Here is a 15,173-nt window from a genome sequence, read left to right on the forward strand (position 1 = left end):
ACTGGGCATCCATCTGTTGACTCTGTGACTGCTTGATATTTAGGAGTTCTTTTGAACCCTTTTCAACAGATTATGTACTATAACAACGCTCAAAAGAAATATTGCATGATTAGATTTATAGAACAGCAAGCAGAGAGCTAATCCTGAGATCTAGTTCTCAGGATTCAACAGAGTGCTGCATGTAAGCCAGAACACAGGCTAACAGTAATGCCAATGTGGTATTAGCCATTTCAACACCTATGACATACTGTATCTGGGCTTTGCTCTTTTCTCATTTCTCAACAAGTCAAGGAGACACAGATGCCCAAAACAAAATAACCATTGTCATAATCCCTGGGGCACCGTTACAAGGACCTTCAGCTGGACAGTGAAGAAGGAAATATGAAGAGTGTTAAAAGTAGGAAGAAATCATGTAGAAAGTAAAGAGTCATTTTTTAAAGTCATTGGCTCGCTCCAGGCAAAGAAAATGTGTGCCTAGACACTGAAATACTAAATAAATATAGACCATAGTTTCAGTGGGCCTTTTTTTCACAGGCAAATGTCTGCAAGGTTTTATGTGATGCAGAATCGTTTTATTGGTGCATGCCAATGTGAAGAAAAGAGACACAAGTGAGATCGGATCTTTAACTCACATAACTGCTTTACTGTTGAAGGACCTTTAACTTAACTTAGTAATTAGGTTACCAAAAATATTTGTGACCTCAGTGCAAAAATATGTATTTCCATTTACATCAACCGCAGCAACTTCAGAGGAAAAAAAATAAAAGGACAAAATTCAACCTCACAAGTAGGAAGGGATTAAGACGATGGAGCAGTTTTGTTTTGTTTTGTGTATTCAAGATAGGGTTCAGACAGCTTCCTGTGGATTTAAACAAGAGTTGACTGAGACAAATTTATTAACAGCAGAGATTGTATGTCATAGACAGTCACTGTCTCTGTTTGACTGCATCTGTTTGAAGAGTGTGGCTCCTTTGCCTTGAGGCAACTCAGAAGGTTCAGTCAGAGGGTCTTTCCATCATGATGGCATTTACAACGGTGTCTTCAGGTGTTTCTTCTTATGTTGAAATTGATAGAACTTTCAAGAAGGAGAACACCAACTAGAAATCTTCATTTATTAAAACATATGACATTAACACTGAACTCCAAAGTGGTATTTTTTAAAAAAAACTTGAAATTATGATACCTAACAAAAGTACTGGTTTAGTGTGTGGGTTTGAGAAGGAGCGAGAGCAGTGCGACAACTGTTATTAGTACAATAGCACCCTCTGCTGACTATATCTGCTAACTAATAATAATATAATGTCAAAATATGTGATATATGGTGCTTGACATTGGTGGGTAACATGCATTTTTTATGTTGCAACTTTGTATTTGTAAATGAAAATGGAGTGAGTGCAACGTTCTGTGTCAGTAAATGGGTTTGGGGTATTGATTAATATTTTAATATGACGCTAAATATTCTTTATATTAAATTTTTGAAGAATAGGCAACTATTTAGCTGAAGTACTGTTAGCAGAGTAACAGTGCTCTTGGACTTGGTAGGAAATGGGAAATGGAGTAAATCCCAGCTTCTCTGTGTTATAACTTGACAACCAGTCAACTCCTTGTTCTTTACTGTAAGTGTAGTTTAATGTGTTGCAACGATTTTGGGAAGCTATACAGGGACGAAAGAAAAAGCTGAGTTCCCTGACCGGGAATCGAACCCGGGCCGCGGCGGTGAGAGCGCCGAATCCTAACCACTAGACCACCAGGGAGTGATATCAACGTTGAGAACCTGAATAATGAAATAGCTTTACATCCCCCCTCAATTGTTATAAAGGTTTACTGTTATTTGTGTTTTGTAGGACTTTGAAGACAAAACAGTCTGACTACCTAACAAATTACAGTTCTTCCACCTTAATAACATTCAGAGTCAACACGTGGACATTACGCAGGAAAAAAAAATCACGTGACCAATATTCCGTGACATTATTATCATGAAAACGGAATTCAATACGCAGGCTGTGAACTATATTTTAAGTAGCTCAGTAGTTACACGGATAATTCATGGAAAAATATACACATAATACACATACACGTAAATATTGAGTGTTAACTTCTTTTTCAAATTTAAACACACGAAGCCAATATGTAGAATTTGTCCAGCAGATGTCGCCACTTTATTGACAGTGGGTTTGACAGAGTGAAAATAGTTTTTTCGGGCTTCGCAAATCTTGGCAAACACTACAACAACAAAAAACATTTAAAACAGACTATATCATGTTATATAACTATATCATGTTAAAACTACAGGAAACGGTTACTCTGGCCTCGTTCGTTCCTGATACTTACACAAACAAATTTATTTTGACGAAAACGAGACTGAAATGCCTGAAGAAAAAACTTGAACAACAGGAGGCATCACGGTAAGGAAGCGGTAAAAATTATTTTAATTTCGTACGTACGCGTTACCGATATTCAATTCAATACGTAACTTATGAATATAATATGATTATGCTCTGAACTTATTAGTTAGAAATCTTATATTTCACGGCGACAGGCATTTTGCAAAGCTACCGCTAAAGGGGTCCTTCGCTTGGGTCCTTGGTCAACGTGGGAGACGCGAAAATGTGAAGTTGTTTTGAATATAGAGGAGCCTTCGTGGAATTTGTGACACTAAGATATGAAAGTTTTCCGTTTTCAGAATAAAACGTAAAGGCTGCCTGGGTATCGGTGGGATTTTTCTTACTATGATGCCAGGGGAGAATCAGTCCAAAGCGTTGGCAATCGCCGCGGACGCGACGACTGGAAACTGTCAAAACTGCTCTGTTTTGCAGCAGGTCGGTGATGTTTTGGGGGGCTTTTTTGTTACCGAGAAATCAGTTACAGTGCTTTACATCATCTTTTCGATCCAGATCTTAAACATTATGGAGCGATTTAATGTGTTTTTATCTTGTGGAGTTAACGTGTTGATAAGTATTTACTAACTGTGATGTCCCCTGTTTGTTTTGTTGTCTTTCGTCAGAGTCTGGCTGAATATGTGTCTTCATTCCTGGCACTAAAACAGAAGATAGCGGTTTCAGAGTAAGTACCAACGGACGGTTATTGCCTTGGTAATATGTCTTACGTTGAGACGTGAACAGGTCGTAGTTGCGGTATTCAGCATACAAGCAAAACTCGTGTGTTTTGATTTGCTCTGAAACATGGCGGCTGTCATCAGCTACAAGCAAACTAGCTGAAATTACAATAATTTGTCCAAAGTTTCTCCCTATGTGCTTTCTAATGGAACTGATGTTCGTAAGTGACTATATATTTACTTGATTTTTTTAAAATAAGTTTTAAAGCCATTTCGCAAAGCATTGTTTGTTTGTGAATATAGGATGGAGAGAAGAGGAATGAAAGTCTGTACAAATAAAGTAGAATACATTTGTGTGAATGAGAGACATTGAGAGAAACTGCAAGGAGTAGACTAGGAAAAAGGATGAGTTTTAATGTTTGATGTCGATCATCCAAAGCAACAGACAATGAAGAAGAGAATGCAGGCAGGATTGAGTGGGTGGAGATGACAGAATGATCGCAGCTAGAATGAAAGGAGGTATTTGCAATATGGTAGTGAGATCTGCTATAAGGTATGACTGGCACGGCTGATGATGCAAAGACATGGAAAAGAGAGAGAGTGGATATATTAGACAAAGAATGTTGAAGATGAAGTTTCCAGGCAGGTGGAAAAGAGCAAGACTGCAACAAAGTTTGCTGGATGTAGTGATCGAGGACATGAAGTGGTTTGGTGTGACAGAGGAGGATGCTATGGAAGCAGGTGATCATCTGTGGCAACTGCTAAAGAGAGAAGCCAAAAAAAGATGAAGTCTCGGTTTAAGTAAAACTTTCTATGCCCGTGTTACTCAGATAATTAAGACGGTGATCCTCTCACTTAGACACCTTGATAAATGGTGTGACTGTATATAAAAACTTCTTATCTTTGAACTAAGCTTTCATGAACAATATCCATTCACTTTCAGGACATTGTTACTTTATGAAAATTTGTAGACTTAATAAAACATAAAATGTTTTTGGGGTTGTTTTTTGTTCTTTTGCTACATTCAATTGGTTTAACACATGGATCCATGTTCTCAACTTGTTATGTGCAGTGACACAATCAGGCTTCAGCAGCAGCTGGAAGAGCTTCAGATCCGACTGGTTACTCTGGAGAAAAAGACGGCTGATTATGAATCGGTGCAAGCAGAACTGGAAGAAAAGAAAGTAAGCGGTTACACTTTACAATCTTATGAAATGTCCTAACCTGTAATCATATGTCTGACTCTTAATACTGTTTTCACACCAATAGGGCTGCTCGATTATGGCAAAAATGATAATCACAATTATTTTCACTGAAATTGAGATCTCGATTATTTGACGATATTTATTTAACCCTTTAAGACCTACTATAGAACCAAGTCCGCCAGAGCTTATATTATTTTTTTACATGTTGTAGTGCCATTTGTGGGAGCATTTCAAGTTGCTATACAACTGTTATAGCCCATATTTTAATAATATGTATGTATTAAGTCCATAGTAACTACATTAATTGCAAAAAAAGTGCAATAAACTACAAAAAAATTGAAAATCATTTTTGTTTTTTTTACATATATTTCTACTTGGAGAAATTTAAGAGGTTTATCCCTCAAAACTTTAAATACAAAAAAATTGCAAAAAATAGTTTACAACAACAGGAAATTTATTTTGAGTGTCTTCATAGTTTTATTTTGGAGATACACCAATTTTTATATACTGCAGGAAAAACAAAAAAACAATCCTATGATGCAAATTTGCAAAGAAAACAGCATGTGCATCAAAATAAACTATTTCCAGCAGTGCAATTAGAGTTCTAAGCATCCCAGAAACTATTCAGAAAAGTCAAACATGACTTATAAAAACACTTGTATAGGCTTTTAAGGCCTACAAGTAAAAAACTACATTTTCCGCGAAAATGACGTCACTTCCGGTTTCGGGCAGGAAATGGCGGACATGCGATAGTTCACGCTGACGTCTGTTTCACTGTGGGAAGTGGTATGAACAGGTAATCGGATCAGCAAAGCGTGTTTCTGGAATATTATGTTTTTGTTGCTGCAAGCGCTTTTTATGCAGTTTTTGCAAAGCTTTATGTGGAAGGAAACCGTGACCGAGGACAAGCTGATGGCATAAGATGTAAGTACAACTCCTCTGGTTTCATATGCAAAAAAAAATATTGCGCTAGCTTACGTGGTTCAGGTTCTACAGGGATTTAAAAATAGTTACACAAAACGGAACGTGCGGCTCTGACCGGCTTTAAAGGGTTAACAATAACAATGTATTGAATAATGACTTTAAAAAATAATATAAAATAGTGTGCAACACCACTGAAGTTTTTTTTTTTACCTCTCTTTTCAACCAACGGCAGTCACTCTCCTCTCCAAATAACTTCTGCTTAGCTTTCTGAGCTTCCCTCGGGTCCTCTTAATCAGCGGTCTCCAACCTTTTTTGCGCCACAGACTGGTTTATGCCCGACAATATTTTCACGGACCGGCCTTTAAGGTGTCGCGGATAAATGCAACAAAATAAAACTAGTACCGGTACCGAAAAAAAGATTTATTCATAACACACGTGAAAAGACCCAGGAAAACCGAGTTAACAATCAAAACGATAACAAAATAACGCTGAAAACCGATAAAAACCCTGAAAACCATACATTTCACACCTGAGCCTCAACTCTCGCGGCCCGGTACCAAACGACTCACGGACCGGTACCGGTCCAAGGCCCGGAGGTTGGGGACCGCTGCTCTTAATTGTTGTGACGCGTGTTCGAAATCAGAGAGGTGCGCTGGATTTGCCACACGGAGCAGCGCGAGAGTAAAGCATGAGGGAGGGGCTAATAATCGGCTCAGTCATTTTTAATGATGGTTGAAAGCCCAGATCGTAATCGTGATTAAAATTCGATTAATTGAACAGCCCTACACACCAAATAATTCACACTCATAATATTTCATTAGTTTCTGGCCTTTGCTGATTATTCACAAATTATTAATTTTTTTACAGAGTGCTCTTAAGGTGTATGAACAACTATCTGAAGAGGTGGAAAAACTGAAGGTGGAAAAAAGCGAGACAATAGCAGAGTATGTACTGGATCCAGTCTTGGTCATAACAGTACAAATAATGTTTTTTGCTTTGGAATTGTTAGTTTTTATTAATCTTCTTTCATTTTGAAGGGATTTTTTTTCTTTGTTTATTTTTTTGTTTTTTGGTAAAGCACTTTGTGACACTGGATTTGATAAGCGCTACAACAGTATTATCATTATTATTAATGTTGTTATCATTCTAAAATGCTAACTGGCATTTTCCATTTTCATCAGGAACAAAAAGCTTGAAGACCAGCTAAAAAATGTTAAAGGTACTTTGCATTTGCATGGTGTGATTTGTACCAGGGAAGACTTGTAATTGTAATTGATTGAATTTGTCCTAAATTGTCTTTCTTAGATTTGGCAGACAAACAAACACTTGAAAATGCACAGCTGAAAAGAGAAAAGGCTGTGGTGGAAAACGATTTGCTGATATCTCAGGTAAACTAAAGGAATGCTCTCCAAATGAATTGTTTGACCTTAGTTTAATATCATAATTTACAAAAATGCAGCTAGCATTCACAGTAGCTTTACATAAATCTGCTAAAACTCATAAAAAAATGTCACTTGTTTAGACATCCTTGCAGAAGTCTCAGGCACAAGCAGAGCAAGCTGAAAAACTCATGGATGAAAACGCCAAGATGACAAGCACGTAAGAATTTGCACGAGCTGTTGAAATATATGATTAGTCACAGTTTGAGGTTCATCTTCTTCTTCTTCTTTTTTTTTCTTTTTTTTTTGAGCAAAGCTTTTAAAATGAATTGCACTGAAAAAAGGTTCCATGTTGTTTTCTCATCAACAGAAAGGACAGCCTTGAAAGTAAAATCAGAATTCTTGAAGGTATTTAAAATCAAATTTTACTAAATATTTTGTTGCTGTTAATAAGTTCTGAGTCTTTTATGTGTTTGTTTGCTATCTAAGCTGTGATTTCTTTGATATTTTTTTTTAGATTCAGTTTGCCAACAGAAGCATAAAATTTCCCAACTGACCAAAGAGAAGACCATACTAGAGAAAAGTATCAACGATCTACAGGTGCAGTAAAGCCCTTTACAAATGTTATGGAGTAAAATATTTTCTAGTATGATAGACCAGAGTACAGGTTCGACAGCTCTGAGTTTTCAATTTTCATGAACATATACAATACAATACGATACAATACAATTTTATTTATATAGCACATTTAAAAAACCACAGGTATGCCAAAGTGCTTCACAGAATGAGTTAAGAGCAATAATAAATACAAATATAAAGCACAAAATACAAATAAAATATACTAACAGGCGGGTGACATAACTAACCAATAATACACCAGGCATAGTAGGCACCAGTAAAGTCCACACACAATGCTGAAGGTTAAAACATTATAAACATTAACAAAGTGATAAAGATAAGTTCCAGTACAGTAAAAATGTGGGCTCTAGGAGACGGGGAAAGCAAGGCTAAACAAATAAGTTTTTAATTGAGATTTAAAAGATTGAATTGAATCAGACGCCCGAATAGCTAAGGGGAGGTTATTCCAGAGGTAGGGTGCGACAGCGGCGAATGCGCTCTGGTCTTGGTCTTGGTCTCTGCGGTCACCTCTGGTCTTGAGCCGAGATCTAGGTCGCACCAGGAGCATATGTCAATGCCGACCATGATGGTTATCCACATAGCCAAAACTCTGGAGCAGAGACAGCTGCATTACTGCATTAGATTACGGCAATATGTCTCTGAAGGTTCTCTGTCATCCAGGTCATCCTGCTGCATTAGAGCCACACAGTGGATGGAGACTACATTTTATTCTGAGCTGATTATAAATCAGTGATATAATTGCTGTCTCCATCCTTGTATATGGAAGACTGGATGATTGTAAAAGCGCTCATATTAAGTACAGTGTTCTGTGCTTTGAAATGAATCAGGGTGTTAGTCAGCTGGTTCAGACGCAGCAGGAAAAGGAGAGTCAAAGAGAAATCAGAGTTTGCTATAGAAAACCTGCCAGCAGCAGGTTAAGTTCAGTCTGTTACCCTGGTAAGAGTTGAAGTTCACTGGCTTTCTGGATCAGAATACTCAAGTTTGCTAGCTAAGCCTGCTTTCTGGAATAGGATCCGACCATTATCTGTGTATAATTTCGTTTCTGTTTTGTAGGTGAGACTGATGAAACTGGAAAGGGAAAGGAACAAAGGTAAAAATCAACAATGAAAATTATTAACGATAATATTTTCAGCATTAAAGGAAACAATAATATTGTCTGTTTAATTTTTAACAGCATCCATTTCCTGACTTAAAATCTGTTTTTAAACAATATCTGAATTATCTCTCAAGAATACAGGAGCACAACAACTCAAGCAAGTGCGCCTGCAGAGCCTAAAATTGACAAAGGTATGCAGCTGTTTACAGATTTTGTGATTTCATTTGAAAAGCTGCGTGCATACACCAACCCCCAAAGCGGCCTGATTTTTACATTGTAATTGCAATTATGTTTTATCGTGTGTTGCAGAAAAGTTCTGGATGTTGCTAGAGAACTTGTGGGCATGTGTAGACCCAGAGCAGGAGTCGTCTGTAAACCAGTTGCACTTTCACGGTATTGTTTGTAACATAACAGCATATACGGTCTTTTCAGTTTGTTTTTCTTTTATTTAACAATTCTACACCTCTACATACACAATATCTTCTTTTATTCTTTTAATTTCAGAGTCCAGAGTTCCTCCTTCCTCTCCACAAGCCACACTGCACTCTCATTTGAGTAAAATGTCCCCGTTTGGTTCTCCGAAGATCAGTGAACCCCACAGTTTCCACATTCCAGCGAAAGCAACTTGTACGCCATTAAACCAGTCTCCTCGCGCACAGGATGCCATCAAGCACAAAGCATCTCTTCAGTGCTCTGGTGAAAGAAAGCAGGCAGGCACTCCAAAAACGAGCAAGCGATCACCTAAGGCACGCAAAACTGCTGAGTCATCTACGGAGATGGACACATTATCTGTTGAAGAGATTATCAGATTGTTTAAGCCCATGCCTCCCAGTATTTCACCACTTCCAGATTTGGTGAGAATTTGGTTAGATCTAATATGAACGGCTTTTGTTGTTGCTTGTTGATCAAAGTGCTGATTTTCCTGTTTATGGCTTTACACAGTGTTCTGTTTACTGCAGTAGTTTAAAGGAAAGTCTTTAATATAATGTGAAAGTTTGTTTTTGAGAAACGTGTGTATGGTCAGACACTAGTTGAAGTCCTTCTTGGTATCTTAAAAGGTTTCAAAGCTGTAGTGGCTGCACATACCTTTTAATTAGAATTGTCATCAGCTGATAAAACCTGTAAGATTAACTATTTAAAATCAAATACCTTAGAAAGATTACTCTTTGATAAACCTTGTTATTCTTAGGTCATGATAAATATAATATCTTTTAAATTACATTCTTGCTTTCTTGTTTCCTTCAGAACACTGAGGTGGAATCCATGAAAATGGAGGTTCGAGAAAATGAAAGTCATTCTAAACCCTGTGAGGACCGGCCTGCTCTTAAACAAGAGCAGACCTTACACATTGCAACCTCACCATCAAGTCAAAGGAATCCAAAATCAGCTGCACTTCAAATGGAGGAGAATGCAGACTTGTCGGTAGTCGCAGACGAGCGAGAGGGGGAAATTTCCAATGAAAAGGACTTTGAACCAACCAAGTTTGGTGACATTCCTAAAGTTATTGACAAAATCGCTACAGATGTGAGAGGAATACGTCCTCAAAACGACATGCTGATTGAACAGGAGCCATCATCTGCACAGTTATCACCACCATCATCGTCGTTTTCCACATCAAGTTTTACAGGATTGATTGAGGCTGTGCCATTACCTACTGAAAGTACACTTCTATCCTGTAATCCTGGCATCAGTAGAATCTCTAAAAATGAAAATGCCTTAGAAGATGCAAATAGTGATCTCTCAGAGACTGTAACAAGCATGGATGTTGACATGAGCCCTAGTGACATTACTGATAACAAAACAGTTGCTCCTGATGGTGGAGAGTCAGCCCTAATAAGTGACTCTATGGAAGGCATCGTGGCTGCAGCTACACAAAATAGTTCAGACATTGAAAAAAATACTCTGGATTCTTTTAAACTTCAGGACAGTACACGGTCTGGCTGCAAGGACTCTGATATACCTGAACATACTCAAAGTTCATCAGGCAGCAGTGACAGCATCACTGCTGTCTCTAATGAACATCTTGAAGAGAAATTGGAAGTTGATGAAAGCATCAAACTTCTTGGGAAGGAGGATGGGAATGCACAGAGGACTGCAGAAGATGATGTGGCAGCTTTGCCTGCATCATCAACCTGTAATAATATACCTCCACCCCCTACATCTGCGTTGTTAAAGAAGGAAAACGACCAGTCCGGTGCTGATCAGGAATCTGGCCACGCAAATGTTGAACCTTTTAGAAAAAAGGATGCTGACATAGAAATAGTTACCAGCTTCCAAGAAACAAATACTATAAACTGTGAATCTTTGAAAGAAAGTGCACATTCTCTTTGCAAGCGAGTGAGTCCTTCCTGCCTTTTAGCCTCTATAAAGCTGCAGGCTTTGGATAGTCATCCTGGAAAATTGAACGTTGATGTTAACATAGACCATGTCTCAACAAACAAACCAATTCCTTTTCCATATTTAGAGAAAGAATGTGACATTGAAAAAGCTACTGTTGAAGATCTTCCTCAGCACAAAGTACACACCAGTAGTAGTACGTCATTGGAGACGATGCCTGATTCCCCAGAGACAAATACTGTAAACTGTAAAGCTTCAAAAGAAGATAGACATTCTCTTTGCAGGCAGTTGAGTCCCTCATGTCTTTTGCCCACTGTAAAGCTGGCATCTTTGGACACTCAGCCAAACCCAGGAATATTGGATGCTGATGTTCAGACAGAAATTATTTCAACAAACATACAATCGCCTTCTTTCAGTTTAGAGGAACAAGGTGTCACCAAAAGTGCTACTAATGAAGACCAGGCTCAGGATGAAATGAATGGAGGTGATACTACTCCATTAATTCAGAATCCTGCTACAGAAGGAAAAGATAAATCTTTGGACTTGCAAACGGTAGAGCCTGAAAATCTAATAAGAGAGGAAAAAACTACCTCAGGAGAAAGTTCAGCTGAAGCTCAGGCTCCAGAGTGCATAAGCAATGTTCGCGGCGAAATGGGTCCTCCACTTCCTCGTCTCCTTACCCCTTTGAAGACTCCTCCGAAGGCGAACAGATCTATCAACCCAAGGCAGGCTATTGGGAAACTATTATTTCCTTCACCCATGGATGGAATTGAATCTCCTACTTCACCTACTCAGACTAACAGAACACCGAACCGTCATCAGCTGAGTTCTTTATCCACAAACAGCCCACTCCCTCTAAATGGAGTCCCCTCATCACCACTTCAGTTCGGCTCTGCCACGCCTAAACATGCTGTGCCAGTCCCTGGTCGCCTGCCTTTGACAGCAGTGAGTTCTTCTCCTTCATCATCCTCAACGACGCCATCTCAGGAGAATTCCATGAGATTTCTCGACACCATGTATCCAGAGCTCTCTGCCCGGGCTCGTACTCTGAGCATTCTTAGAGGCAATGTCAATCTCAACATTTGCTCATCCGAGGGCAGAACATTACCGACAACCGACAGTCAGAAGTCTAGCTTTAAAACTATAAACTCCACTTCAACGGCCTTCACAAAGACTGAAGTGAGGGGAGAAAAAAGGCCTGCCATCGGTATGCTGCAGCCTAAAAGCAGTAAATGTCTCAGGCTTGATCAGGCTGCTGGTGTGACTCGCAATCAGGTGCTTGCCTCCTCTTCAAAAAGTGGAGACGACACCTCATCAGCCCAGAATCCGACACTAGAACAGCCGAAAACTGAGACAACCTCTTCACCCCTGAAATCTGTAGAACATCCACAGAAAAATCTTATAGTTAACTCTTTAAGGAAAATTGAAGACCAGTGCTTTGATCTGCTGCCTGTGATCCGGAGCCATCTGCATGTTGGTAACCTTCCCAAAAAGCCTGTCTTAAGAGATGAGGAGAAGGAGGTCATCGCTGAAGTTTGCCAGAGCAACTCAGTTAGTAGACTGTTTATTGTTCTTACATTTTTTTATCTTTTAATTTCTGGTTGGAGGATCTACTGGGCTGAAAATAAAACAATCGCACTCTACTGCTACAATGCTTTTTAATAACCCTTTTGTCAGTAAATGTATTACCTCCTTCCGGTTTGTAAATTTTGCCACATACGAGTATGAAGGTAGTTTCATGTCAGCAAAATTAAGCAATTAGTTCACATCTGCCTCTCATCAAAATGTCTGACTAGTAAGAAGGTTCTTTGTGTGTAATTTGACATTTTTCTGTCTCTCTTGGTTTACACTTTAGGCAGATGACATGATTGTGGCCATCCTGAACAAACTGAAAGCTGGGAAAATGGACCTGAGTCGAAACTATGTGCAGGCCCTCTGCAGAGTCTACACTGGGCTCTGTAGGCAGAGGAGAGATGTGGAAAAGGCTCGTGTCCTGGCCTACAGCCTCCTAATAGAAAGTGAGCATTTTATGTTGTTCCATATTTATAAAAGCTTTACACAGCTTTTCTACACTAACATGGTTTTATTTAAAAATAATTCTAATGACAGTTTAAGAGAACTTGTATACGTGATAGCTAATTTGATTTTTGGTGTTGTTTAACTGGAAAACATAGTGACGGCATGGAAAGCTAAAGTTAAAGAACTACCTCTACTCGTTGTGATGTATTACTTAAGCTTATTTGTAGTCAATATTGCTATTATTTTCTTTATTTCATCCTTTTTGCAGATTTTCCAGATTCTGCGAAGCTGATTTTATTTATGGTGACAACATGGCCCAACCTTCTCACACACACCAGTTCTCTGTCCCAGGCCATTCATGCCGTCACCAAACTAAGAGCATCAGAAGAGCTTCTCAGCTGCCTTTTAGCATTTCTTGGCTGGAACAAGGTATTTTTTGATTACGAGTATGCATTCTTTAAATCAAGTAGTGTGTGCCCTCTTAAACTTATTCTTCCCATATCACTACAGACTCCTCCCTGTGACATTGACGAGCTGATCTCCAGAACACTTTCTGAGATCAGATCGGGATCAAATTTGTCCTTCACAAAACACAGTCGGTACGGGGAGGACCTTGGAGCCGAGGCTTGGGAACACGTCTATGCACTGCACCTGCTTTGTACAAACAAGAAGTGGAAGTGGACCTATGATAATTTACTAGGGTATGTTATTTTGTTTTTCTGTCTTGTAGTAATAATAATAATGTGAGGGTTTTGTTTTTTGTTTTTTATGTGACTTGCAAATAAGATGTAAAAAGCCATGTCCAACATGGCTCCTGAAGGCACATAGCTTCTGCTTAACTTGTTCATTTTCTTTGACAGCAAGGAGTTGTGGCCACTGATGAACAGTTGGGTAACACAGCCAAGACAGCAACAACAGCCCATCTCTGATGTGGCTGTTGCTACTGTGCTCAGACTCATAGGTCAGATGTTTCCTAAATTTATTTGGTTATCAAGCTTTAAGCTGGAGGGATTTGTTGGAAATTACATTAAATGAATTAAATTGTTTTTGTAATAGGATGCCTTGGTCAGCTGGGGCTGAAGGAGAAGTGTAATTCTACTGTGGTCACTATTGCCAATGTCATCAATACATTTGGTAGGCACGGACCAACTGAAGGTAGGACATAATTGCATACTGAAGGGAATACAATGTTTTTGTTAACATGGTATCTCTTTAATTTGTGTAGTGTTGATTTAAGCAAGATTTATATTTCTCTGTCTCAGACATGTTAAAGCACATTTGCCTATCTGTATTTTCTGTGCCATTAAGCACATGCTGATTTGCCGCTAAAAGGAAGGGTTTCATGTAACAGTTCTAATTATATTATGTCACATGTGTGCAGGTGTGCCATGGGAGGTGCAATTAGCAGCCATCTACTGCATCTATGACCTGTCTCCATGCAACCCCAAACAAGCCCTGGAAGCTCTTGCAGAATGGAGAGGAGAAACATCTCAAAGTGTCCCTCCTGCTGTCACTAGCTGCATTAACCAGCTAGCCTCTATTTGCAGACAAGCCAACAGCTAAAGTGCACAAATCCACAGACATGACAGTCTGTCCCCTTTTTTTTGGAAACAGACGCATAAATTGGCGCTGATTTAAACTTACTGGGTGACTCACAAGCAGTTATAAATTGGTGGTTCTAAAATTTTAAAACGTCCAGCAGACTGCTTTTTTGTTTTAATTTTTTTATGTGCACTTCTACTCTAAAATTATATAAAAATGTTTATATTTCTGAATTTTGTAGCAGTTTTTGTTTTTTAAATTGAAACTTTGCCTGTAGCAAATGTACTGGTATAACTTCTGTTATACTCAGATTAATGCTGTAAAGTACTGTACAGTGTGTATATGTGTGGTGTTGCTGTGTATGTTTTTCTGCTGAAGTTTACAGTTGTAGCATCAGTGTCTGTATTCATGAAAAATAGGATTGCCAAAGTAAATATGTTGTACAGTTAAATGCTTGAGAGATTATTTAATTGTTTTTTTTTGGGGGGGGGGGCGGTTTTCAAATTAAAATGTCCGAATTTGGATCCAAGTTGTGTTCATTTGCTGCAGTCTCTGTTAACCTAGGTCTTCTCAGTGATGTGTACATACTTCAAAACTATTGGGAATGCTGCATACTATCGGATCAGCTTGTTATTTTTATAAAAAATTATCTTGAAACTAAAAAAGTAAAACGTTCACAGTTTGATGAACAGTGAGGTTTATTTTGCAAACGTCAGGACTCATTAAAATAGAGTAATACCCGAGGACTACTAAACCACTACAACAATCATGTTTTATCTTACCCGGTGTTCAGATTTATCAAATGTGGAAATTTTGTAAGAGCTGCCATTTCCGGGGCTGCCTATCAAAATAAAATCTACAATCGCTCGATAGCTACATTCATCATAACGTTCAAGCTCATACGAATTAGGACTTCTTTTTTTAACCTCCATACAATTTGTTATGATAGGAGCAGATAATCGTAGAAGTTTTATAAA

The 15,173-nt window shown here is 38.6% G+C and overlaps 1 protein-coding gene and 1 non-coding gene across 2 annotated transcripts; one reads left to right on the plus strand and one right to left on the minus strand.

Moving 5' to 3' along the window:
- Positions 1-1,682: 1,682 nt before the first annotated feature.
- On the minus strand, positions 1,683-1,754 carry trnae-cuc (transfer RNA glutamic acid (anticodon CUC)). The gene has a single exon. It is a non-coding gene; the product is annotated as a tRNA-Glu (tRNA).
- A 544-nt stretch (positions 1,755-2,298) lies between these two features.
- ice1 (KIAA0947-like (H. sapiens)) lies at positions 2,299-14,725 on the plus strand. Its single transcript, XM_085473194.1, has 21 exons — positions 2,299-2,405; positions 2,684-2,819; positions 3,005-3,063; positions 4,128-4,239; positions 6,052-6,128; positions 6,366-6,403; positions 6,490-6,572; positions 6,707-6,783; positions 6,934-6,971; positions 7,081-7,163; positions 8,256-8,292; positions 8,433-8,489; positions 8,608-8,691; positions 8,803-9,152; positions 9,544-12,186; positions 12,491-12,653; positions 12,923-13,083; positions 13,165-13,355; positions 13,515-13,615; positions 13,711-13,809; positions 14,036-14,725. The coding sequence occupies exons 2-21, from the start codon at positions 2,730-2,732 to the stop codon at positions 14,215-14,217; spliced, it is 4,725 nt and encodes a 1,574-aa protein (XP_085329320.1). The 5' UTR covers positions 2,299-2,405; positions 2,684-2,729; the 3' UTR covers positions 14,218-14,725.
- Positions 14,726-15,173: the final 448 nt, after the last annotated feature.

This window comes from Copadichromis virginalis, linkage group LG11, assembly GCF_057382275.1.
Source record: "Copadichromis virginalis isolate Kocher_CV1m ecotype Utaka linkage group LG11, C_Virginalis_male_GT1.1, whole genome shotgun sequence".
In the NCBI taxonomy this organism is placed as follows: domain Eukaryota; kingdom Metazoa; phylum Chordata; class Actinopteri; order Cichliformes; family Cichlidae; genus Copadichromis; species Copadichromis virginalis.

What these genes read in the sequence shown, in the direction of transcription:
- ice1 (XM_085473194.1), top strand. Translation starts at nt 2,730, where the DNA reads ATGATGCCAGGGGAGAATCAGTCCAAAGCGTTGGCAATCGCCGCGGAC. An exon ending in AACGCCAAGATGACAAGCAC is followed by an intron (nt 6,784 to 6,933) that starts GTAAGAATTTGC and finishes TCTCATCAACAG; the next exon opens with AAAGGACAGCCTTGAAAGTA. An exon ending in TAAAATCAGAATTCTTGAAG is followed by an intron (nt 6,972 to 7,080) that starts GTATTTAAAATC and finishes ATTTTTTTTTAG; the next exon opens with ATTCAGTTTGCCAACAGAAG.